Here is a 27,837-nt window from a genome sequence, read left to right as displayed (position 1 = left end):
TTCTGAGTCCTGGGCCTCGAACTCAGGTCCTCACGCTTGTGCAGTTCACACTTCACTGACTGAACAGTCTCCCCAGCCCCATGTTGGCCGCATTCTGATGTGTCGATCCTGGACTTTGTGTGTTTGTTTCCTTAAACCTTCTTCCCACCCTCTAAGCCATGGTCTGCAAACTTTAACCAAAGAGCCAAAGCTGGCCCACCACCCACTTTCTTAAGTGAAGTCTCATGGAAACACCGCCACGCACATTCAACTTTTGCACCACAATGGTAACACTGGAGAGTTGACACAGAGAGCCACTAAGCCCAAAGTGGGTGCTGCTCAGCCCTTCCTGATGGACTTTGAGGATCTTTGCTTTAAATCTTCAGGTCAAGTCACCCCAGGCCTGACCATTTCCCAGCCCTCTGAGTCAGTTACTTTATGGCTGTGCATCCCTGGCTCCACCCGTGACTTTGCTGTACACAGCTATTTCCACATCAGCCTTCCTGCCACACTGTGAACTGGATGTCCACTGTCACGTCTGACTCTGGGTTGGGAACAGATGGCCCTTCTGAGGGAGGAATGAGGTGTGAGGCAGGAGCAGGTGGGTTGCAGGAAATCTGGAATCTTGGGTTTGAAAGAGAGGCAGGAGAAGGGAAGGGAGAGGGCAGAGACTCCACTCATGGAGATAAACAAACATCCAGGTGTGTGCACAGTGTCGCCATGACATCTACACACTTCCGCTTTGGGGCTCAACTTCACACACCCGTTAACAGCTTGGTAAAGCATGCACATCAGTCGGGTATTTATGTCACCTGTGTGGTACCTCCTGTCTGGGGTCATCAGATACCTTAGAGGATGGGGGAGGGGAGCAAATGCAGTTAGCTTCCTTTTCCTTCATTTTATTCTCCCAAGGCAAAGATTTGGGCAAGTGGTTTATTTGGGAGGTGCTTCCTGTGTTCCTCAGTCCTCCAGGAGTCAGAGCCCAAAGCATCCCACAGTTGGTTTCCATGTGGGAGAAGAATGCGAATTAATCTATAAACTTTGCCTCTCAAAGACTGGGCTGTGCACTCTGAGGCTGTCTTGTGGTCAGAAGAGGACCCAGGCAGCGACTTCAGAATCTAGGAAGCCTTATCTGTGTGAGGCTGAAAACTTCTTACAGGATTGGGGGTCTATCCCACCATCCATCTCAAGAGCTGGCTCATGCTGTAAAATCTCTCTGTGTGTGTATCTCTGTGTATATGTATGTCTCTATGTGTGTATCTGTGTTGTGTGTTATGTATGTCTCTGTGTGTGTATCTGTTTTATGTGTATGCACATCTCTCTGTGTGTATATATCTCTGTGTATGTATGTCTCTCTGTGTCTGTGTGTATATGTCTCTCTGTGTGTATCTGTATATCTCTGTGTGTGAGTGTGTGTATCTTTCTCTCTTTGTATCTTTCTCTCTGTGTGTGTATGTATGTCTCTTTCTGTATCTCTCTCTGTATGTATGTTTCTCTCTGTATCTCTGTGTGAGAGTGTGTGTGTATATCTCTCTCTGTACCTGTGTGTGTGTGCATGTGCATATATGTTTGTCTCTTTCTGTACCTGTGTGTGAGTGTATGTATATGTATGTTTCTGTCTGTATCTCTCTCTGTGTGTATGTCTCTTTCCGTACCTGTGTGTATTTGTATATCTCTCTCTCTCAGTATGTATGTATGTATGTATGTATGTATGTATGTATGTATGTTTCTCTCTGTATCTCTGTGTGTGTGTAAGTATGTATGTCTCTCTCTGTACCCATGTGTGCGTGTGCATGTGCACGTGTATGCCCATCTCTAATTTCCTACGCCCTCTCTTCACTTCTCTCCACCATATCACAGTGGGTTATGCATCAGAGGCACCCAAAGAGGCATGCTGACCAGATTTGGAAGGTCCCCTATTTATGCAGAAAAATCCCTATTTTCCATTTTTACAAGGAAAGTACTGTTTTTAAATTAAATTATAAGGGCTAAGGAGACAGCTCAGTCAGCAAAGTGCCTGCTGTAGAAGAACGAGGGCATGAGAATGGGTTCCTGGCATTCATATAAAAATCCAATAAGGCAGCCTGCGCCTTAACCTCCGTGCTGGGTATATAAGGGGTGAGGCAAGGAGACAGGCAGATCTGTGGAGTCCACTGGCCAGCCTGTCTAAGTGAACGGATGAGCTCCAGATTCAATGAGAGACCATGTCAAAAAATAAATGGAGACACCTTACATAAGTGGCTCTCAACCTTGCTAATGCTGCAACCCTTTAATACAGTTCATCATGTTGTGGTGATCCCCAACCATGAAATTATTTTGTTGCTACTTCATAACTGTAATTTTGCTACTGTGATGAACAGTAATGTAAATATCTGATATTCGGATATCTGATATGCGACCCCAAAGGGGTTGTGACCCACAGGTTGAGAACCCCTGCCTTATACAGACCTCAGGCCTCCACACAAATGTGCACACATGTGAATGTGCAACCACATACATCACATACATACACACACAAACCTGCACGCGCACGCGCGCGCGCGCACACACACACACACACACACACACACACACACACACACCATACTCATGCACAGATAGCAAGGCCTTCGGTGACCAAGTTTTAAACAAGGGCTTCTGAGCACATACCCTTAGACAAAATCAGGCCATCCGGGGAGTTAATAAACACAGATGGGGGCCATTAGACATTAGACTTGAGATGGTGACACTTAAGCCTCCTGCTTGTCTTTGGAATTGTTCCTTGACTCTCAGATTCTGTTCCAAAGAATCCTGCAGTTCTCAGTCTTCAACCTTGAGAGCGAGATTAAGAATGTGCTGTGGTCAAAGCTGCCTCTAAATCCTTTTTAAGATCTTAGTTTTCCAGTCAGATCTGCCTTGAAACACCCCCGGCTTTAGATGCATTCTGCTTAACCTTCTGACACATCCTCCTCGTTCTGAAAGTGCATTAAAGATGAATACATCACAGGCGTTCTCAGCGGAAGGAAGATGGAGACTGTGAGGGAAACACTGGGTGCCTGGTGGCAATTACTTAGCAGGACAATAAAGGGTAAGGGTGGGATCCCGAAGAGGGAGGCTGGGAAGGCTGCTCAGAGGTGAGGTGGATTCCAGCCAGTTCTGGAAGGGCCACAGAGGCACAAACGGGCTTTGAGTATGGAGCAGCGGATGTGTAACTGTTTCCTGTCACTGTGTAACAGGGCAGCCCAAGCTTGGCGCTTTAAAGCAAGGATATGCAGTTACAATGGCAAATGGTGTCTGGGCTTAGAGATCAGTGATTTAGAACCTGTTGAGGTGTGTTTCTGTTTCTCTCTCTCTCTCTCTCTCTCTCTCTCTCTCTCTCTCTCTCTCTCTCTCTCTTTGTGAATGAGCAGACTAGACATCCGTGAGGCTAGAGTTATCTTCAGTTTTACCTTGGCCCAGATGATCTCCACCCAAGTCAGCTTGCATTGCCGGGGAAGACGCTGGCTATGGGTCGGTGGCCTCAGTTCCCTACCACATGGGTCGCTCTGTAACGCTACCTTAGCATGTTTATAACACAGCGGTTGGCTTCACCCATAGCAAGAGTGGAGACAAACAGCTCAGGCTTGAGGTTCACACAGCCCAGTGGCTGCTGTAAGCTACCAGCTTCAGAAATCATCCCTTCTGGGGGACGGAGTGTGGCAGAGAATGACAGAAATGTGCAGATGTGGGACTCAGCAGTCAGTCCTTCCCCCTAAACTGGCCTCCCCAAAGTGTCACATGGGCTGGTCGCCTTTTAGAGGGCCCTGGAGAATTTGACTTCCCTGTTCTGACCAGCTGGTCTCCTCATCCAGAACACTCCAAAATGGCAGCTTTCAGCTCCTAGTCCGCCCAGCCTGATGACCTGCCTTATTCTGAAACAATACCGGATCCTGTTTGCTGTGACAGCTTCTTCATGGTCACACTGACCTGGATGTGGATTCTACTTCCTCTGCCCCGATCCCCGATAATGGGAACTTGGGCTGGTCAATGTCCTTCCTAGCATTCAACTCTCTCTGTGTAAGATGGGAATAATGACCCTATATCAAAGCATGTATAAGAACCACCATCAGGGACGCATTCACAATGCCTGGCACAGAGGCAGCCTTCATGGACCTCTCATCTGAAGCTTGAGCTTCCCAGAAGCCTTTGCACTGGGAAGGGCGTTTAGCACAAAGCCAAATGGCCTATCAGGGCCTGCTGTCTTCTAGCAGAACTTACTGGATGCTTCATCTGTGGCTCACATACTGGCTGGTTTCTGTGAACACCGGGCAGCTGAGAGGGTGCGAGGTGAGGATTGCATGTAGGGGAGGGCTCCTCACTGCCTCTGAAGTCGGGGGCACATGCTTCCTGGAGGCCACTATGGTAAAGACGGTTGGAGCATCCTCTGCTGTGGGCTAACTCTTACTAGAGTGCATATGCGATCAGAAGGAGAGGAGAGCTTGTTTCAGAAAGCATCCGGGATCTGGGGAAGATCTGTCTGAGCATCCCAGGGGTAGTGGTGCCCAAGCTCAAGTTCAAGCGCTAACTTCAAATTTATTGCATTGTCTGTGTTTATTGAGTGGGTATACAGGCCTGCGCATTGGAGGACAAGTTGCCCAGGGAGGGGGGCAGGGGCAGGGTCCGGTTGGCTAGCTCCTTTTACCATGTGGATTTCAGGCCTTTAACTCGTCAATCCTCAGGCTTCGGAGTGACTGCCTTCACCTGCTGAGCCATCTTTCTGCCCCCAGACTTTAGGGTTGTGTATAGGCGAAGACTGGCCATGCCTCTGTAACATCAGCCTTTGATAGGACCATGAGAGACAGTGACAGCTGTGGTGCCACCCGTGGGTGGCTAAAATGCTGCATCTGCTCCCAACACTGCCCTTCTGCCCCTTCCCCCTCACAGAGACCTCACAGAGAATGGAGAAGCCAAAGTGAGGAATCTGGATGTCTCATTTTAGGCAGGTTTTTCTTTTCTTCTTTTTTTTTTCTTTTTTAATTCTATCCACATGTCACCCAGCAATGTATTGACAGGACACTAATTGCTCTCTTGTATGAATACATTCCCTATTTTGTTTAAAGCACCGCATCAACAAAATGCCATTTTAAACACACATCCTTTGAAGCCGCTGCTCCCGTCATCTGGCAGAGACCAGGTCCTTTCATCGTCTGCTCGAACACCTGCTGCTGGCAGGGCTGGAATGGCTCCGTCTGGGCATCTGGTGGGCAGGACGAAGCTGCTGTCTCTATAGGTCTCATCTTGCTAGAGACCAGGCTGCTAAGTCTAGGTGGCAAGCAACCAGCTTATCTTCCACAAGTACCAAGGAAGTCATTAGTGGGAACTTAACTGCTCCCTACTGTCTGTCAGGAAGGACACTGGGGGGGGGTGTCTTTCTGACAGAAATGAAACTCTTCTCTTACTCAACAGGAAACTTGAGGTGTTCTAGACTTGGGAAATCCCTCCAGATATGCCACGTACAGCAGGTCACTGGCAGAGAAGAACAGGCCTGCTCAGGATCGCCAGTGACATGGGCTTAGGTTGCCGAGTGGACAGGCTCGAGTAGTCCTACATCTAGGCTCTTCTACAGAGAGAAGAGCCCACCAAACCATACTCCTGGCATAAAAACGTCCTTTCTGAAGACAGGTTTCTTTTTGCCATGTATGTTGTATGTTGTACTAGGGCCAGATGGCTCCTGTGCTGTCCCCTCCACTTTGGGAAGGGGCAGAGGGTTTGACTGGTGATACAGATCCCAGCATGTGCGCTCCCTCCCAGTCTGTTTCTCTCGTTTCCTCTACTCCTCTTTTTATCCCCCCTTTTTCTTCTCCCTCACCCCTTCCCTGGTCAAAGGTCCCTGAGGTGGACACTGTGTGGGTGAACATGGCCCATCATTTCCCAGCCTGAGGCTGGGCAGGGCAGAATCACTCTAAATCATTATAAATCTAAATCATTGTAACACATTAGCAAGTTCATCTGGCTACAGACTCAGCACTTGTCAATCAACCCCCTGGGTGCTAAAGCTTATGGCTTGGTCTCCAGTCACCTGGCATTTTGGGGGCATTCTAATTTAGAAATATGACAAAGGGTAGGATTCATCAACCCGACCCTACAGTTACAAGGGTGAATGAAGGCCTTACTTTAAGCCAGCTGCTTAGCTGAGGATAGGACCATCCTCAGCACAGCTTGAATCCCTACACCATGCTAACCCCACAGGAGGCAAAGACCCACCCTGCCTGTGCAGACACTGTGAGGCAGGATCCAGTGGGCTCCTCTGTGCCCTTCACAAGAGCTGCAGGAAGGCCACTCTGAGAGGCAGCTTATGCTTCTTCCATTCCTTGGGGGTAGGTTTAATGGTTGTATGGGAACCACCTAACCTGGAATAGGCTGGATCTTCTGTGCACGTGCCCTCTAGAAATCTGGCCAAGGGCTGTGTAGTTAGCTTTTTGTCACTATGGTTGACAGCAAGAACTTAAGGAGAAGATTAAATATAGCTCATGGTCTCAGATCTGTCAGTCTATTGTGGTGGGGGAGGGGATAGCAGGAAAGCTCACCACAGGGTGGACAGGAAGCAGAGCAGTAACAAGGACATGTCCCCAGCACCCTACTTCCTCCAGCCAGGCCACATCTCTTCTTTTATAACTTTTCAGAATTGCCATCATATTATGAATCCATCAAGGGATTAGCCATTCCTCAGATCAGAAAACTCACAATCTAATCTTCTCTGGTAACCCTAGAGTTGTGTCTTACCAATCTCCTAGGTGATTCCTGAACCAGTCAATTGACAAGATCAATCATCTTAGGGAATTTCACCTCTGTTTGGAACATGCCTGGGTCATACCACTGGCAAGGCAGGGTTGCCTTTGGGTATTATTTTACCAAACTCCAAATCTTAACAGACATGTTATTTTTAGCTCCTTGGAACTCCTTTGGGTCCTGTGCACCTTATCTTACTATCTGTCTGGAGACTTGGGGGGTGGTTGTCTGGTATCACAGTGGCATAGAGATGGTCAAACACAAGACAAGACAAGAAGAGAGAACTTATGACTGTCCTGGAATGCCAGAGCTCAAGGGGAAAGGAACCTGGAGTTTAGACAGCAATGAGTCTTCTACAGAAAACAATTCAGAAGACACTGGAGAGAAAACAGTGAATGGAATTGAATTCTACTTCTGGTTTAGACATCCATAGGGATGCTGCTCACTGCATCTCATCTCATAGTCATTTTTCCATCTGTTCTTTGCAAAGGTTAAAAAAAAAAAAGATTCCTCTTGAAGATGCAGACACACCCAACTTGGTCTGCTCCCTACCTGCTGGGATCTGTGCAGGAGAGGCAAGCAATCATGGGTGTGTTTGTGACCATCACACCCAGCCATGTCAATCCACTGCCAGTTCTGTGCCACTTGAAGAAACTGGTGCTTCCTCTGCAGTTGTGGTTTCAAGGGTCACCTTAATGTGACCTCACAGGCACCCTCTCCTGATACCCGAAGTGCTTTGCCTGCGACTCAGCCATGCCTTTATCCCTCGGAAAGGAAGTCTGTGTCCTTTCTCGCTGGCTCTGCATCTCGTTCCCAGTCTCTCTGACCTGCAGAAGGCTGGTCCCTCTGTGATATGGGTCCAACTCTCAGTGACCTTGACTCTCTCTCTACACAACTGGGGCTTCTTTGTCCACCTTGAGAGATTGTCTTCAGGAATCAATTGAACAGGAAACACATATTTTTGTGCCTAATGTATGGTGACACACAGCAGAAACCCAACAGTCTCATTTCAGATCAGTTCTTATCACAGCCACAAGGTCAAGTTCAGGGCTCATGAGGTCTGGATGAAATGTCCCAGGCCTGATGCAGGTCATCCCTTTCTGTCTTCAGGTGATTCTGGAAAACTTTAGTTCCCCCGCTCCCAGGGATCCCTGTTGATAAGGATGTGGGAACACACTCATATCCCCCACTTTTTCTGCTTCTAGCCCACGATGCTACCAACAATTCCACCAGCTTCAAAGTTCTGCTCAGAGAACTGGCCATCATCTGGAATCTTCCATCTCCACTGTGGGGCTCTGCTCTGACAGACACACAGTCCTTCCCAGATGGTCTCACCCCCAATTTTGACTTTTTTTTTTTGGTTTTTGGTTTTTGGAGGGTTTCTCTGTGTAGTTTTGGTGCCTGTCCTGGATCTCGCTCTGTAGACCAGGCAGGCTGGCCTCGAACTCACAGAGCTTGGCTCTGCCTCCTGAGTGCTGGGAACTTTTGACATTTTTGAGATTTGATTAGTTAAAAGTATTAAGAACATTTTAAATGGTTATATTAACCATCTAAGTACTCTCAATGTTATATCAACCATCTAAGCATTCTAAATGTTGCCCACAGGTCCACATTTAGACATCACTTTCCATTTTATTATTCTTAGGTTGAACTCAGTGTTTTAATTATTGCAATCTGATGTTGAGTCAAGATTTAATTACCCGAGGTTAATCTGTTTCTTAATAATGAGGGAAATGGACTTTTCTGTCAAAAGAATGAAGGCAGACCTGCCATCCATGGACTCACTTCTGTCCAGAAAACTGCTCTTCAGGGGGTAATAAATAACTGTGATTCAGTACATGGGGTGGCCCTCAGCTACAGACATGAGAGATAAGTGAGAATCAATATATTAAGCCACCACGTTTTAGCCATCTTGACCAGTGATCATTAAGGTCAGTGTCTGCCAATTATGGCCTGTGGGTCAAAGCCAACCTGCTGTCTAGTTTTTGATTGCTTACAAGCTGAAAAATGCACTTCTTTACATTCTAAAATGGTTCCATTAATCATGAAAGTACTGTGTAATCACCTCATTTTTGCTCATCAATCAATCCTGTTTCATATTTTTGAAATTTTAAAAAGGTTTATTTTTTGTTACTTTTAATTATGTGTATGTATCTGTGCCTGGATAAATGAACTTGAGTGCAGGTGCCCATGGCGGATGGAGGCACAAGAATTCTCGGGAGCTGGAGTTGTACGTGGCTGTGAACTATCCACTGTGGGTGCTGGGAATTGAACCTGGGTCCTCTACAAAAGCAGTGCATGCTCCTAACCACTGAACCATCTCTGAAGATTACTCATGAGTCCTTAAGCCCAGGATGGTTTATTATCTGGGCATTAATGAAAGAATTTGTCTGTCTCTGGCCTGATAGAATGTCTAAAACTTGAAGCCCCACTGGGTGTTGAACATGACATCACAGCACCAGGTGTCCTGAAGGGTTCTAATTAACAAGGTGACTGCATCACATGCACCCAAGGAAGAGCATCAGCCTTGAGGTGCTCTCTAAAACCATACAGGATGGGGCACCAATCCTGGGCACGTGGAGATTTGTTTCTGGAAGCTGTGTTTGTGCTAATCTGAGGTGTTGGCTTCTGTCACCTTTCTCCAAACTGCTTTATAGTGGAGACTGGCCACAGCCTTGACAGAAATCCTTGTCTAGGCTAAAACCACATGCAGTAATATTAAGTCTCAAGTAGCTGCACTCCGGAGACCCACAGGCAGCTTGTCTGGCGATGATGGGATTCCTCTCTACAACAGGAGTACAGCCTTGTCCCATTTCTCTTTATCACTGTGTACCAGAACTCAACCAAAGCCATGTCCTACATTAGAGGGCACCCTCCAACCTGGACCACTCATGAGCGGGCCTTCACAAGAGTGCTAATTAAGTTAAATAAATAGAAAATCTGTTCATGAAGAAAACCTGCAACAATACACTAATCAGTTCTTGACTGATGTGAGAAAGGGGGGAAAAACCTCTGAGATTTTTCTAGAAAAGAAAATGTCTTCTTTTTTTTAGGCAACTCCACACAAAATGAGATGAAGTAGTTTAAGATGACAGAAGAGCCCTCCAGACTCCCCAGCACCACACAACTGAAGTTCTTTCTGCTGTACAAGGCCCAGAAAGAAAACAGAATAGAGTGAAGAGAAAATTCGGAGAATCAAAACATTTGTCAAAGTGCCAAAGATGAAGCTCTCTCTCAGTGGCAAACTTGGGTCTTCCTTCAACACACGCCACATGACTACTGACTACCTAGTACTCAGAGACACGCAGGAACGGGGGTCTCAAATCGGCTGTTTATTAGCTGAAAACTGGCTGCAGAATTTAGATTCGAGACTGAGTCCCCATCACCCTCCTTGATTAGTGGGGGAACTCTGAGCATCCATTTGGTATCACCGAGCACTTCCTGTCCTCCTCCATGATGCCCCTCCACTGGCCTTCATCATCTCCCCCGATCAGAGTAAGGAGCCATCCCTTTAAGTCTAACTCTGCAAACACCGTGATGGACAGGGCTGGGTCTGACCCCTAAGTGATGGCTGGTTGCTTCCCATTTATAGTTGGATATACTCATATCTTCAGAAAGGCATCAGAAGCCCCTGAGCCCCTGTGCCAGCTTCCTGACTTGTGTGGTGCTTCCATGCCACACCTTCACTGTCCCCGGGCTTTTCCCAGCTGTTCTTCCCACTGCCAGGCTCCAACTGCTGCTTCTCCACTCAGCCCTCTACTCTGCCCATTGGCTCAGCACCAGAAATGCCACTCTCTGTGTTTGCTGTCACACGTCTGCTTCCCTGCCAGGCAGCTCCACACGGACCTCCACAACCTGCACGTCAAGCAGAGATCTGAAGGTGCTTGCTAATCCCCGCCAACATTAATCTCTGAGCTTTGGGAGCGTGGTGACCTTGGTGTTCATGGGACACAGACAGCCTGCCACCTTCCCTGTTGCACGGACCAGGTCTAGGTTGATTCCTGGGGCTCATGGGAAGTCTGTCGGTTTCCTGCATCTCCAGCCTCATTGTCAATCACAGAAGTGACTGACCTCAACTCAGATTTGCAGAGTGCTTTGGGACAAGTCATGCATCATGACAATGCTTCTCTCTCTCTCTCTCTCTCTCTCTCTCTCTCTCTCTCTCTCTCTCTCTCTCTCTCTCTGTCTGTCTTCCCGATTAGCCTCTGAGAAACGGATGGTGGATGTCTTCAGTGTGGCAGGTGAAGAAACCGGCCCAGGGAAGCTGAATGAACTGACCATCCCAGGAAACAAAGAACCGAATATATCCTAATCATCCCATGAGGCCGACTGACTAGAAGAACCCCTGTGGCTGGGGAGAGCTGAGATGCCACAGGCTAGGAGCAACGTTGTCTTGGGCCATCAATATCTCCTTTAATAGCCATTTATTGCTCAGCATTGTGAGTGACCTAATACTCTGTGACTACCTGGTAAATCCACAAATAAGAAGCCCAAGAATATTCCCTGAGGCCTAGAGCAGAGACATCCCAACTTTGCTATAACTCACCTACCTGATGTTTCCCAAAATGTATTTGAAAAGTTGCTGTGGGATGTTCAGTATGTCCTGTGGGAGCCCGGGTTCCTTGTGGCTTTACCTAGCAGGTCCGCATAGAGGACGATTAGGACCACGGGCCTGAGTGCAGGTGTCTGAGATGGTCTGCACTTGGCTGTGCTGGGGGATGGTCTGTATGTCAAGTTGCTCTGATTGGTCAATAAATAAAACCTGATTGGCCGTGGCTAGGCAGGAAGTATAGGCAGGACTAACAGAGAGGAGAAATAAAAGAACAGGAAGGCAGAAGGAGTCACTGCCAGCAGCCACCCTGACAAACAGCATGAAAAGATGCCAGTAAGCCACAAGCTGCGTGGCAGGGTATAGATTTGTGGAAATGGATTAATTTAAGCTATAAGAACAGTTAGCAAGAAGCCTGCCACAGCCATACAGTTTGTAAGCAATATAAGTCTTTTGTGTTTACTTGGTTGGGTCTGATGGCTGTGGGACTGGCAGGTGACAAAGATTTGTCCTGATTGTGGGCAAGGCAGGAAAACTCAAGCTACAAAAAGTACCTTGACTTATATATAATGTTATTTGTTATAGAAACTTCATGCAACTGTCACCATGTTGGAACATGGTATTTGGGGTAACTTGAATCTGTATTCCTGGGCCATGGCCACTCTTACTTGACTCTGGAATAAACTCTCTCTTATTCCCTTTGGCATGAGAGCTGTTTTTTTTTATGTCGACAAGTCCAGAGTGTGAAGACAGCGCCTGTGCCTGTGGCTCCTGCCTCTCTGATCAGATTGCAGGAGAGCTGAGGTCATGCTGGGCAGCTAGACAGACCTGCAGCTTTAACTCAGCCAAGACACAGTTGTAGAGAATCAGTGAGGCTGATGGGAGGCATTGGGTGCACCCAGGTCTCCAGAATCTGCTGAGGGTGAAAAGAAAGGGGAAGGCACAGCCTAAGGACCTCTTGGTTCTACCGCAAATGCCATCTGTGAGAGTCCGATATCGCTATAACTCCAGGTCCGACCCAGGGGCTTAGCGTCCTGCCTCGGAAGCGTCCTGTGCCATTGTCTTTGCTGACATGCCGCCTGAGTGTAATCCCACAGTGCAATTCACCATCTGTGCTGCATTTGCAAGGATAATGTGTTATTTTAAAAATAATAAAACAATTTATTTACATCTGCTTTTTCTTCCTCTATTTGCTCAGCAGCAAGTGATAAAAAAAATGGAGAAAATTATCCAAACAAAAATATTTATGAGCAAATAGCTTATAGAGATGGTGAGGCTGTGACTCTCTAATTCTGGTCCCGCCCACCAAAGCAAACAAAGACAGTGCTCCTGGCAGCGTGATTGAATTGTATGCAATTATCACCAATCTTTTAAACATGATGGTAACGAGAAAAGTATTAGCATAGATTAGAACGGCCTCAGAACATTTATTTCCCTAAGAATATGACTAGTGCTTCTAATTTTTATTCATGGAATAGAGGAGATGCTATCTCTTATTTTTTCGGGCAGCTTGATCTGATATTATCATTTTCACAATTTCCTTCGTGCAGCTACAAGACAACATGATAATGTGGGTCATTTTGACCAAGCACATGATTCTCTTTGGACTTCAGGATTTGCATTCAAATTCACTGGCTACTCCCCCATCCTACACCCCCCCTTGCTCCGGCCCCGCATAAGATAATCCACTGGGGGTCTGGAGAGATGGCTCAGCAGTTAAGAGTGCTTGCTGCATTACCAGAGGACCACAGTTTGGTTCTCAGCACTCATGTCAGATGACTCATAACTGCCTCTAACTCCAGCTCTGGGGGAGCCTGAGGCTCTCTGCTGGCCTCTGTGGGCAAGTGCACAGAGGTAGCGTATACATGCAACACACACACACACACACACACACACACACACACACACACACACACACACACGAAAGCAAATCTTAAAAAGACATTTCCCTGACATTCTCCATCTTCATTTCTGACACATTCTAGATCTATCCAATAACCTCATAACAGATAAATGCCAATAAAGCTAAAATCCAACCCTTCACCATGAGAGGGAAAAAGAGAATTCTCCTAATTTCCACATTTGGCCTAAAACTTTGGGCAATGATGAAGTTTTAGGGAATCCCTTACCAGCTGCAGATAGAAAATCAAGACATTCCTGGCACTCCACTCTTTTTCAGTATGTGCATATTTTACAGGCGGGCCATCTCTTGCCTACATTATCTGCAAGATGATGCATAATGGGGAAGGCAAATTCAAACAAAGATGGGAAAGTGCTCAAACCCCTTGAGAAGACCAAGAGCTCTTCTGCAGAGCAGGTGAGGTTCTCTTTTTAAGGGCCTCTTTTTGGAAACTGTTTCTATTTGAAAAAAAAAAATTTCCCTGACCATTAGGTGCTCTGAGTAGTTGCAAATTGTGGTCGTGTTCAGAAAAGCTGGCAGATTCCAGCTGATGAATTCCAGTCTAGCAGCCAAGATGATCTGCTAAATAGACCATTTATCAATTGTGAGAGACCTTTATCTGATTTTATTTTGTAGTGCAGCCAGACATAGTTTAAAAACACAGATGGAGCTGTTAGAACGCAGTGGCTGAGTATGGTCATAGAAAAGAAGAAAACAGTGCCCTAGACGAACCCAATTTCATTGAGTAGGATATATGGTCCTTATTTTCTACAAACATTTCCTTGAATGTTTGAGCTGGAGGCACAGATTCCCACAGGTCTGCCATTCACCATGTGGATCAGTAGACTGTGTCTCAGAGTCTGATGCAGCTCTTGGTACCAGTTAGACATCAAATGCATTAATTAGACTGTTGGAAAGAACATAGAGGTAGGACTAAGCTAGTGACTAAAATAAAATGAGGACCCAGTAGTATGTTCTGAGATAATACAAACTTAAGGAATACAGGACATTTAATCTATCTATCCCCTCACCCATCATCCATCCATCCATCTATCCATCCACCCATCCATTTATTATCTATACATCCATGTACCCACTCATCCGTCCATTCGTCCATCACCTATATGTCCACGTACCCATCCATCCATCCATCCATCCATTTATCCATCCATCCATCAATCTATCTGTCCATCCATCTGCTCACCCACCCACCCATCAACCAGTCCATCCACTTATTCACCTATATATCCACCCAGTCAGCCACCCACCCAGATACCTTATCCATCCAGCCAACAAATCCTGACTCTATTACACATCTGATACTGTGTTTGGCAATACAAATATGTAGATGGGTCAGAGATCTAAGGATCCTTGTTTTAGGAAGTGTCATTTTGGTAGACTATCAGAGAAAGTATACGATCAAGGTTGTAAAGGAAAAACGCATTCTCAAGTACAACCTGTGGTCTTTCACACTGAGCTTCCAATATGGAGTGCTAATCAATAGCCTCACAAATGGTAATCACTGATCTCACAAATCAGCTGTGCCCTCCCTGTCACTCCTTTTTAACTCAGTGAGCAGCTCCTGGGGTACCCCTTTTGTATTAAGAGCTGGGGATATGTCAGGGAAGAGCAGACAGAATCCTCTTTCTCCTGAACCTCAGAGCATGGTGATATTTGGACATATCAAGGCATCTCAGGGAGCGAGGAGGAAGGAGAGAAGGAAGGATGGCAAGTCACATGCAGTGGACTAAAGGCCATCTCCTCACTGCATCCACATGCTCAGTGACAAAGTCAGCCATGGAAATAGGGAAGACAAATTGGCAGGTTGAAAGCTCTTGCTCAGCATGTGCCGCCTCCTCCCAGATGCCAGATCAGCTGTCTCTCCCCAGAGCAAACGCCTCCTGCTGGGTCCTCCTTGGGAGATGGACTCATGGAAGGAAACACACCACACGGAAAATCAGCATGACATTGCTATCAGCTGAACTTACAGCAATCAGGGGTTTAGAGACCTCACTCCAGACAAGCTGGAGATAAGTTAGCTTAGTCTTGGGTCCAGACTGAGTAACTAGGAGCCATGGGGGAGTCACTGCTCTCAAAGGAGTCCTGACTTGTTTGCACTTGTTATTGTCAACACACACACACACACACACACACACACACACACACACACACACACGGACGTCAAACTCCTCAAATCACATCAAAGTTCATAGGTCTCACATGAAAATTATTCTTTTCCTATTTTTAAAATATTTAAAAAATTATTTTATGTGTTCATGGATATTTTGCATGCATGTATGTCTGTGGCATCACGTGTGTCTGGTGTCTGAGGAGGTCAGAAGAGGACATCAGCTCCCCTGGAACTGATGTTACAGGTAGTTGTGAGCCACAATGTTGGTTCCAGGAATTGAACCCAGGTCTTCTACAAGAGCAGCCAAGGATTTTAACTGCTGAATATCTCTCCAGCCCCTTCTTTTCTTTAAAAAACGAGTGTGAGCATGTGACTATGTACATCCTTGTGGGTGTGTGTTTGCATAGGCTGCAGGAAAACTTTGTAAACCTCATCTATCTCCTTTGAGACAAGGTCTGTCAGTGGCCTGGAGCTCAACAATTAGGATAGACTGGTCAGCAAGTCCTGGAAATCCTCCTGTCTCTGTGTCCTCAGAGCTGGTGTTATGAATGTATACTACCACACACTGCTTTTTAACATGGGTTCTGGTGATCAAACCCTGGTCCTAATGCTTTCAAGGTAAATGCTTTATCCACCGAGCTACCCTCTTAGGCCCCAAAACATTTTCTTAAAAGAGAGTGTTGCAAGCTCCGTGTTGAACACCCAGCTGGCTAAACATATCCAGAATGGCAAGGTTTCTTAGTAGTTCTCCAGAAATAAAACTGACATGGAAGTCTACATTCTGGCTGAAGGGACCTGACACATCCATGTGAATCTTAGGAGAGTAACTGGGCCTAGTAAGATTGAGATACTGCAAGTCAGGGAATCTGAACATGATGGGCAGTTCCTGGCCCTTTAAAGAGCCAGAGCTGGAGCTTGGCAGACTCAGCAGCTGAGTGCAGTGATCCTGCTCAGCTCCCATGCCCAAAGCATGGACATTTCTTTCCCACAGATTGTGCTCATGATGCCTGGCTCAGCACTGAACTCTAGAAACCCCCGCAGAAGTGACACTCGTCATTCATTGTCATTGATTTTCCAATTTCAGTTAAATTGAATTTCTCCTTTTTGGGGCTGTTTATGTATTGTGGATTGGAATGCTTAATTCAGCTCCTATAATGATATACTTATTGCCACTCAACAAGAGCCAGAGGAGTGTCGGGATCCTCCATGTGTCCCCCACATAAACTTTAAGAATGTCGTATGTGGTCCTCCGGTTTATAAGTGGACTCACAGGACGCTTTGTTTCAAAACAAAGAGCTGCTGAGGTGGCAAAATCACAGTATTTGGTCTTGCCTCCTTGCAAAGAAATGCAAGGACCTTTGAGTGTTTACGGCTATAGGAAGGCTGGTGCAGATATGTGATGTGTGTGTGTGTGTGTGTGTGTGTGTGTGTGTGTGTGTGTGTGTGTGTATGAGTGTATGTGTGTGTGCACACATGGTGGGTGAACAATAAGAACCATACTGGGAAGCCACCAACCATCCTCAAAGAAAAAGGAAATATCTGGGCTGGAGAGATGGTTCAGCAGGTAAAGTACTTGCTGGGCAAGCTTAGGACCTGAGTTCAAATCCCCAACAGCCATGTAAAAGCCAGACACGGTATGGTATATGTCTGTAATTCCAGCTCTGGGAGAGCAGGGACAGGCAGATTTCAGGGGCTGACTGGCTGAAACTGTAAGCTCAGTTCCAAGAGAGACCCCATCTCTAAAACTAATAAGCAGTAGAGGGAGACACCAACATCTGATGTTGACCTCTGACCTCTTCACACTTGTGCACACATGTGCCTGCACACCTAACTACTCAACCCTTGTACATGTACACATATAAATACAACACAGTAGTTATAGAAGTGAGGAGTGTTGGGAAGAAAACTGGAAATTAAATAGAAGAAAGGAATTCAAAAAACGTCTACTTTCTGATTTGTTTTTAAACCAGAAACAATTAGATTTTCTAAGTGCCCTCCACAATTTAACACAAGTTTCTCTCCCTTCCAGCAATTTCCTCCACCTACCTTCTGTTTCCTAGCCCTCAGGAGTAAATTTTGGGGCTGTTTCAACTCAACTCCCCTTCTTCCTCTGTCAATGAACATATAATTAGAATGGTCAGGGTGCTCACACTGCACTTGGCAGTGAAGATGCAAACATTCACAGACCACAGTCTTTGATTTCAAATTTATGATCTAGGTCAACAGAACTTTCTGGAAATGACATTATATTCTAGGTCGGCACTGCCTACTGCCTCAGCTTCTACTAGCCACGTGTGACTACTAAACCCCAGAAAGAGGTGAGTGTGACCCAGAAACTGCTTTTTATAGTCCCCGTTCAATTAATATAAAGTTTGACTAACCATACTTCACCAGTGACTTCTTATTGAATGATCCGACTTTAGGCCAGTAGAACAGGGACACTTTAATGAGACAGGTGACAGTCTGGGGCAACATGTGCCTTGGCATGGGATGGCAGGTGTGTGAATTTAGAGACCGGAGAATGAACCAGACTTGGGGTGTGTGTAGAGTCTCGGAGTTGGGGGGCGGGGGGTGAGCTGATCTAACGCAGACTTGCATGAGAGATGTGGAAAAGCAGAGACAATGGAGATGAGAAAACATCCTAAGCCCTGCATGGCTCCATCGGAAACACTGAAGGGAAAATGCACAAAGCTGAGCCTGTTAAGGAAGGCTGGCAGTCACACAGTGCAGATGGCATCTAGGGTCAAGCCTGGATCATGGTGTCTGGAACAATAGGATCAGCTCTCAGGTAGAGGGAGGGCGAGAGACAGATGGGAACTCACCGTCAACGTCTGTGTGATGTGTGTGACTTCATATGAGCTACCAGGTGGACCTGGAACTCAGGAAAAGACAGGGCCACATGGGGGTGCATTAAAGCCAAAATATAAACAAGGGATGTACACAGGCTCAGTTTAAATGGGTCAGCTGACACTGGCTTTATCTGACAATTACATCTCACGGACGAGTGGGGTGTGTATGGGGAAATTAGGCCAAGGCTTTCCAAATTTCTCATTTTCAGAAGACCTTAAAATAGGAATGTTTCTGAAAGAAGTTTGAAGAGGATGGGTCACCAGGTGACTAGAAATAACCAGGGCCACCCAGCCCCGCAGAGTGTTTGACTGGGTCACATCCCAGCCCATTTATCTCCAGAGATTTGGCCACCCAGCCGTGTGCAAACATCTCGTTCCTGCCTTTGCAGTCTCGAGTGCCCTTGACTCCCACGCGTTTCCTTCAGTGGGAGCCGTGTTCTATTCTCATGAAGGAGAAAACAAAATCCTTTCAGCTCACCTCCCGGTCCAGCAGCGCAGGTGATACGACGGTGACAATGTCTCCTTTCTCAGGATCGATGTAGAACATGTTGGGAGATGGTTTGTCAGGCGTCTGCTGACGAATGTTGTACCGCAGGAGGGCATTGTCAGTGGCCGGGTCGTCCGCATCAAATGCTGTCATCCGCATCACCGTGGTCCCTAAGGGGAGGGGTAGGACCAAAGGGTGGGAGATGGTTATCAAAGGGGCAGGATGGTCAGGACCTCTCCCCCACGGGCGACGCAAGGGAATAACCTGCCAATCACCCTCTGAATTAAGAAGACAAATCATTTGCCAAGCTCTGCTTTAGCGTTTCCTCCCAGCACCATCACATTAAAGGACCTGAAATACAGAAAAGAAAGCGCTGCTGTTCGATGGAGTGACAGCTTAATTTTTCCTTCTGCTGATGTGCGATTTATTTTTACAGGCTTTCATTCCATTTTGGCTGTGGCTCTGTGACAACAGCTTTCATTTTAAACCTCTTATGGGATGCCTGTCTGTGCCTTGGACAGGTGCTGGGGAAATAGAAGCACAAAGGGGGTCAGACATCACGGCATCCTGGAGCTCAGAGAGATGGAGACATAAAGAGGCGGACATCATTAATAGGGCATGGAGAGGGCAAAGAGCAGCTTCATCTATCCCAGGCTCAGAGAAGGTTCCTGAGGTAGATACCCATGGAGTGAGGAGGTGTGAGCAAGGTGAAGGATAAGGACTTTCAAGAGAAAGCTACTCCACATAAAGAGAACACAGGGCAACTTGGCCGGAGCACCTATTAGGTAGTGGTCACCCTCTCTCAGTCACTTCAGATGCAGAGATGAGGGTGACTGGGTGTGGTCTTGCCAGGACAAGCAGGAGATGTGGATACAGGACCTACTTCTATGAAGAAGCACAGACTGCTTGATAACACCCGGGGTTGGTAGTTCGACTTCTTTTGTGAGGGCCTTGCTCACACACAGCCAACACGGAGGGAAACCAGGTTTCTGATGTACAAGGATAACGGGGTGCAAGGAGTGAAAATAAGGCATTTGCCTTCTTGCCATCTATGCTGGAGAATGTGCATGTCAAGCCGTTGGCACAAGGAAGTCCACGGAGAGCTTATCTGTTGTGGCAGGAAATTTGGATTCTACCTAGCTGTCCAGCAACAGGGGAATCAATAAGAGGGTAGCATCATCTACATAGCATGAAACACTTTGAAGTTGTTTGGGACAAGTCATAGACCTAATGTGGTCTACCACGGACAACACTCCAGGTAACACCCCAAATAAAATACATCAGGCTGATGAGTGACTGGCTGCTATGCCTCTTGTGTGACCTTGCTTGCCCCCCACAGCAGGCATGCGTGGCGCCGGTACTATTTGCACCTATGAAGCACAGAAGGTTTGCAACAGTGAGCCTCACGCTGGTCGTGCTGGTTAAGTCTGAGGGCAGAGAGGAGACTGGGGTTGGGGTGGTCACGAGGGCACATTTTAGCCTAATCTGTCACGTTCTGGTTAGTCTCACAGGGTGGTTATAACACGTCTGCAGCTAAGGTTTAATTTTAAAAATATTGTAATTATGAACACTGATAGCAACATGGTCTAAAATCCACTCAGAAAAATAAGGCTACTTATCCTGATGATTTTCTAAGTATCATGTGCTCGGCTCATGTGCTCAACCAGAACTCTTACCTAAAGTGATCTAGCTGGCAGGACAGCTGTCCTTTCCAGTGGGAATAGACACATATAAAAAAAAATCCAGGGGCTTAAGGAAAACATGGAGTTTACTGAGCTAACCCAGTATCTCAGAATTCCTTTCTAGCTTACATGCTCTTACTATCATCAAAGCTAGAACATTGATTTATTTTTCCACGCTTAATTAGAACCAGAGTTTTAACCATTAGGTGTGAGTGGTCAGGTGAAGAAGGGGAATTTAGTCACCCTAAAGGTTGGATGGAGGTGTTATGTAATTTTGATTCATTTCACCCACCTTACCATTAGCTGTGTGTCGCGAGGCACATCTACTACGTACATTGTTTCTTTGCCTTTGAAATGTTGCAGAGAAAATACAGGGTCCAACACAAGAATAGCACATTCTTGGCAGAAGCAGACCCCTTCCTCTGTCCCAGATGTTGGAAGGTAGTGTTAATGATGCATGCTATTTCCCTCTAAGCAATACTGTGAATGACATCAGAGTTTCCTACCCAGTGGTCCTGTGTAGTTACTCTCAGTCCCCTGACCTGGGAAGGAGGGCCACCCCAGGCTCTCTGCAAAAGTCATAGGCAGATTTCAAGCCCCAGATCTCATCCAGGAAGATGTGAAGTTCTCGTGGCTGAAGGCAGAGAAGGAACCTTGCCCTCATCAATTCTACACCAACATCTCAGGTTAAGTACACTTGACACAGTGTGTCTCCCTTGGCTAGTGCCTGCTGGATGCCTAATTGATTGAAACTGCTCACTAATCTGCATTTAATTGAAGTTATAGCTGAAGGAGTAAAAGAAAATAGAAAAACGAAGTTATCGTGGCCCGAGACTCACATATGCATCTGGATGATTAGAAGAGGTGGAGAAGACCCAGGGTGAAGCACCTTCAGGGTGCTCTGGGGAGCTCATTCTGTGTGTCTTCTTTGTTCTCATAGAGTTGATCCGATGACAGAACCAGGGTTACCCTGATATAGTCCCACAGGTACACAGAAAAGGTCTTCATTTTAATCAATTGTTGGGGAATAGGAAAACCTGGTCCAAAGCCTGCCTTTGTCTTTGCCCAGATGTGGACACACAGCTGGGTTTTCTTTTTAGTAAATTCCACTTCTGTGGAGACTGTACAGTGTCCACTCCATGCAACATAGAAGGACAGAACTGATGTGGTTTGGGTGTGAAATGTGGCCCACAGGCCCATGTGTTCACACACTTGGTTCCCAGCTGGTGGCACTGTCTTGGGAGGTTGTAGAAACTTTGGGAGGTGGAACCTTGTTGGAGGAAGGGGGCCACTGGCGATGGGCCTTGATGTTTTTATGCCTTGAACCTGCTTCCTATCCACTCTCTGCTCCCTGATCCACCTATATTTGAGGAGTTCGAGCTTCATGACCCCACCATAGAGCCATGTGCTGCCTTCTCCACCATGATGGACTGTTTCCCTAAAACCGTGAGCCAACCAACCGTAACCCCTCACTTTTTCAGTTCTTCTTGTTGGGTATTTGGTCACAGCAGTGAGAAAAGTGACTAATATAATGACCTTGGGGCTAACACACACACACACACACACACACACACACACACACGCACACGCACACGCACACACACACATGCACGCACATGCACACGCACACACACACACATGTGCTAAGCCCTATGAGTGTGTTTGAGTTCTGTGAGGTGCAATTCATCTTACAGTTCTGCACACCGCCTGTCTTATCCACAGTGCACAGGGTGTTGACTCGTGCACTTGCCTGCACTGGGCTTTGTTTTAATTCATCTGACCAGAGCCACAATCTTGTCTATAGAGGAGAATGGCTGGCCTCTTGCCCAGCTTGCCTTGGCAGTTTTCATAACTACACACCTGTCATCAGCCTCCCTCAGTGTTGGGGTCCACAGAAGTTTCCTAGTGAGATCTGAGCTTGCTTTACACAGCAGGGCTGCAATAGGGGATGACCTGGCCACATGCATGGTCATCAGGTATCTGGGATGGTCTGCACTTGGCTGTGCTGGGGGGAGGTCTTTTGCTCCACCCCTTGGCATTCCTTTAAAAGCCCTTTAGCAGAGACAGAAGGGGCTGGTGGGTTTTGACCTAGGCCCTCAGAGGCTATCCTGTGTTTCTGTCTGTTTCTCTCTTCTATATTTCTATCTAAATCTCTTATCTCTCACTCCTCAAGAGTCCCCGGGGTAAATAAATGTGGGAGCTGCTCTCCCATACCACAGCTCTTGGTTTGATGTTCTTCAGGAACTGAACCCTGTGGCCATAGACAACTCCAAGGTCAATAGCTGCACCTGTACAACGTCCCCACTGTCTGTGAAGATACCTGTGAATCAGCCCCATCCCAGCTCCTGTGTCCTGAACTCCAAGGAGAAGAATCCCTTCCTCCCCAGCCTGACAGCCTCCCGCCATGCTTGTCTTACGCTGTGTGTGTTTCTGGATGGCAGAGAAAGGATAATTACAAGATAAACACGCCTTGGGTCCTCCACACAGCACTTCTCTGTCTTCTCCCATCATGATATTCGGAGTGTCAAAATAAGCAATAATCACCCTGTCACTCCCAGAGCCAGGCGACCCAGCAGTAGCCTTCTGGAGAAAAATGAAAGAATTACAGGTTGGTGGCTGAGAGTCTCAAGTTAGCCAGTCATTTTCTGTCAACTGCCAACCTGCCAGGCCGAGAACAATGGTGGCCGTCCTGTCTTGGGCAGAGAGTCCCTTCCTTTCCACTGTAGCTCTCTGATGGAGGCGATGCAATGTCTGGTATCTGGTGTTTTGACTATGGAATGAGTATATCTGAAGCTCATTTTCCTGCATCTGTTGAGTCTAACAGGCCTTTGCCAGCAACGGACTCCTCCCCGGTGGCCTTGGGATGGGGAGGCTCTAAAAGATGCCTCAGGATGCACTGCATGTAGTATTATTCTATTTTTAAAATTCTTTTTCTCTTATTCTTTTATTTATTATTTGACAGTTTCACACAGGTGTACATTGACTCTGTCTATGCCCAGGCTCCTCTCATTACCCCTGGACAACTCCATCCATTGTATTCTCTCTCTTTCCTTTTCACGTTGAATCCAGCAGTGCGGCCTGCTGGCTCTTGACTGATCTTGGTGGGCTGATCTTGTGAGGGTCATTGGAACTAAAATGAGTTCACAAGTGCCACCCCCATGCCATGTCCTGAAGACAGAATTTCCCAGCACTCTGCCATCGCTGGCTCTTACATTCCTCCCCCACCTCTTCCATGACGCTCTCAGAGCCTTGCGGGAGAGAAGTTGGTAGAGGCGTCCCATGTAGGGCTGAGAACGCAACAGTCATTAATTCTCAGCATATTCATGACATTTCTTGTCCTTTGCTTGGTCACCAAGTGCCAGGCTCTATTTTAGAAAATCCTTGTTCCTATAAGTGAATTATACATCACAGATGTTTAGGTCTGGGTGCTGTATTTCCAGCACTGTGGTGAGGGCATCTGCAGGCCTTACGGGGGTGTGCAACGTTAAGACATAGGAACAGAGCCAGTAGATGTCGCTAAGTAAACTTCTTGTGTATCACAGAACAGCAGACATACATGTCTTGTGCATATAACACACACACACACACACACACACCACAGGATTTTCTCTATTCTATCATGAAGTGTTAGCTCCACAGACACCCTGTCATCTGTTCACAACGTGGTATTTTGTAGGTGAATGGACCATTCACCTACAAATATCTAATAATTAATATCTAATTAATTAACTCTAATATCTAATAATTAACTCTCTTTTTAAATGACAGTTCAGTCTTCCTACATACATAACAAGTCCAGAAAAGACACAAGCTTTATTTTTTGTTTATTTGTTTGTTCGTTTATTTATTTTGTGTGTATCTGCACATACTTACAGATGTCCGAGGATACTATGGGTGCCATTCCTCAGGCACTACCCACTTTTTTTTTGGAGACAGGGTCTCTCACTGGCCTAGCCTCACAGACTGGGCTATGTTGAATGGTCCATCAGTATGGTGTGGGCAGCTGCAGACCTTACAGGGGTGTGTGAGTGTGGGGAGTCCTGTATGTCTCTGCCTCCCTAGTCCTGGGATTATAAGTATGTGCCTCTCTCCCATACCTGACTTTTTTTTTTAAACATAGATTCTGGGGCCCAAACTCAGGTCCTTAGGCTTGCAAAGGAAACACTTGACCAACTGAGCCCCGACCCCAACCCCAGTGCTATTACTTTTTACAACCACACTTTAGAACTCAGTTTGGAGGGACACATTGCTCAGGGAAATGTATGCCTTGTGGGATCAGACCCCTTGGACTCTAGCTATGCTTCTTTATGGCTGGACTTTTGAGGAATGTACACACCTAGCATCCTTCCTCTGGTCTTAACATCCGTGAGAGCTCAGGAACTGTTAAGTAAACTGTGTAAACCACTGAACGGCAACTCTATGGAAGATAACCACCCAACCTGCTGGATTCCAGAGGCGGCCCATATCCCAAGTAAGGAATTGTAAATGACATCTCAGGGAGTTGTAGTGTCTTGTTTCCAGTTGACCCGCAACTGTCTCAGGACCACTTTATCTCCCTCCGATGGTGTGTACACCCTAAGCCACACTCCCTAACTGGACTTCAGGTATGACTGCTCATTACCCCAATGCTCTCCCGGCAGGTGCGTTGGAAGAAGGAGGTCAGCTCTCTGTCCTGGGGTGAAGGGCAGAGGGAGGATTGCAAAGTGGCTGGAAAAACAGGAGGAATGGGGGATGGAAGCTGAAGACCTCAGACCAGCCTGGGAGAAGCAGCTTTTCATGTCCATCCCCTCTGGCCCTTGATCATCCAGGGACTGTCATTCACCATTCCAGTCCCTTCCCCCCACAGTTTTCAGGTGGTGGTAGACAGGGGAGTTTGGGTTAATGTGAGTTTTCATAAAGAGCTGTCAATGACTTCGGTTCCTTTTTTGACAGCAGTACTGCCCTGTTGATCTCAATGTGTAGCTCTCTGTGTCTAGGCCCCAGGTCAGGGGTGATTAGGTTAAGCATCTGTGCAGCACCCCCTAGAGATACTCACACGATTATAATGCTCTTAAGACATCAGGAGTGGTGGGGACAGGGCCACAGTAAGCTAAGGGGTCATCTGTTTTCCATCTCATGGTACCCTCTGTACATTGACACACAGATCTGGGGGAAGTTAGAGTTCCAACTTTTCAGGTAAAGATGGGAATTGGGAATTTAAAGTAAGTTGCTAGTCTGTTTCTGTGCTGGACGCTTGTTCACATTTTAAAAAGCAAAACATAATTAAGTGGACTCAGGCAGGCCAAATGAGGCAAGTGTGGCAGACACTGGTCTGAACTTGAGTACTTTCTGTCTTTTGACCATGACCGAAGTCACCATGATTCTTCTCCCTGAAGCTGTGAACTGCACATCCTTAATGTGAGCTCGGAGGTAGGTTCTGTAACAGATGAACTTCCATGTGAAGAGGACTGTTTTGCTTAAGTCGCTGTTTGAGTTCGCTGTTTTCTATAGCCACAGCGAATCTTTCATAGAGGCATGAAGGAAAGCCTAGGAAAACACACATCTTTATCTCTTTCCTCCCCATCCTCTCTCTAGTGTATACACGCCTGTTGACATGCATGTCCACAGGCACGTGCAGAGGCTGGAGAAGGGAATCGGATGTCCCGCCCTGCCACGCTCTGCTTCGTTCCCTTACTACAGGGTGAGACTGGAGCCAGGCTGCCAGCCAGCCAGAACTAGCAATCCTTCTTCTGCCCCATCAGTGCCCCGTAGGCATTCATGACTACATGCTGACTTTTTCCCACAGGTGCTGCAGATTTGAACTTAGGACCTCAGGTTTCCTGGAGAGGTCTCTTCTCCACTGAGCCATCTGCCAGGCCCCATGTGTGTGTACATGTGTGGGCATGCATGTAGAGTCTTCCTCTAGCATTCTCACTGGACCTGGAGCTCACTGATGTGGGGAGACTAGCTGGCCAGCGAAGCCTGAGAGGCCCCTGTCTCCACTCTCCTCTCAATGTCAGGGTTACAGGCCACATGTCATCACGCCCAGCTCTACATGTGGAGGCCGGGGATCTCAACTCAGGTCTTAATGCTTACATGACAATTACTGACCGGGTCATCTCCCATCTCCACACTTTACCATATACATAATATTAACCAAGAAAGCGAATGTTGTTTCTTTAGACTAACTATGGCAAACACTGATTCAGGAAAGAAATCTGAAATATGCAGTTAGTTTCTCAGGTATGATCAACTATTCAAATCAGACTCCTTTGAAATGCTGGGTACCAGAGATAAGTAAGGCCTGTGTTAGGGAATGGCAGCTTCACTAGTGGCTCCAGGAGCTCACACCTTCTTACAGCCATACTCTCATGTGGTCCCTTCTCACAATGACTGTGGGGTGAGTCATGGGGCCTTCTTTGACCAGTGGTACACAGGCAAACCTTACAGTTCTACACACAAAACTTATCTTCCCAGAACTCAGTCTCCTTTTGTAAGAGCTGGGTTGCCCTTGTCTGTCCCTGGCTGACACCTTTGATAGACCATCAGACATTGAAGGCTGAGGCCATCTTGTACCATTGAGCATCCAGCTGAGATCAGCCTAGGGAGAGCAGTCTCAGGGGAGCAGAGGAGAAGAATCACCTAGCAGAGCCCTCCCCCACTCACAGATTATGCGCAGATACATGGCTGCCGTTTTAAGGTATGGAGTTTTGGTGTGGCAATCGACAGCTGGTAGGGGCGTATAAATTAATGACTCAGTACACACAAGCTAGAAAACGATACATAATTCAACACAGACTTTAGTTTCAATGTGGGACTTTTCCATTTTAAATGGATAACTCAGCAGGTTTAAGAGGTAGACTAAAAATACAAATAAACAGGTGCAGAAAAGGAAAAAAATGCTGGGAACAAACTGCAACATGCTTGCCAAATGTCAGCCTTTCACAGATGGGTTTTAGGGACCACCAATGATGCCACCGCCAAAGCCAAGCCAAGTCAAGCCATGTGTTGGCACTGGCTGTTTTGGTTGCTAGGTAGAGTTGGACTTTCATTTCCAGAACAACATAGAATTAAACTCCTACAACGTCTACCCTCTGGGTGCAGGTCCATGTTGAGTAAGCATCACCAACCAGGAGCACAAGTCTGCTCTTCAAAGTGAGTGCGCCTTCAATTTCGAGGCAGTTGCTAACTCCGTTTAATTGCAGCCCCTAAGTGTCTCTGGGGCGGCTGCGATTACCACGGACTTGATTTGAAATGCAATAGACTTCGCCTCTCCAATTTTCTCTCCTTCCCTGGAGCTAGTTGGTTTTTTAAGTACAAATTGGCAGTCAAATATGTAATAAGTTATGACAAGTTGCGCAATGCCTGTCTCCCATCTGCTTCCAAAGCTTGTTTATTTTGATGTGAATAAAGGAGTGGCGACAGACACACCTTAAGACGGTTTTAGTCTCTCAACAGTCTGTGCCTTGTTTATCTAGGGAGCTACTTTTTAATTAAGCTGGGGTGGGCCAGCCTTTAGGAAAAAAAATTGTTT

The 27,837-nt window shown here is 46.7% G+C and overlaps 1 protein-coding gene across 1 annotated transcript in view; it reads right to left on the bottom strand.

Annotated features, from left to right (window-relative positions):
• Cdh13 (cadherin 13) overlaps positions 1–27,837 on the bottom strand; it is a 1,005,873-nt gene that overhangs the window by 209,444 nt on the left and 768,592 nt on the right. The window contains exon 7 of the mRNA XM_028875721.2: positions 18,634–18,812. Coding sequence (XP_028731554.1) covers positions 18,634–18,812 — 179 coding nt within the window. The remainder of the gene's footprint in view (positions 1–18,633; positions 18,813–27,837) is intronic.

The sequence above is a fragment of the Peromyscus leucopus genome, chromosome 5, assembly GCF_004664715.2.
Source record: "Peromyscus leucopus breed LL Stock chromosome 5, UCI_PerLeu_2.1, whole genome shotgun sequence".
NCBI classification, from domain to species: Eukaryota; Metazoa; Chordata; class Mammalia; order Rodentia; family Cricetidae; genus Peromyscus; species Peromyscus leucopus.
The sequence above is the reverse complement of the archived record's forward strand: the minus strand, read 5'-3'. Positions and strand labels throughout refer to the sequence as shown.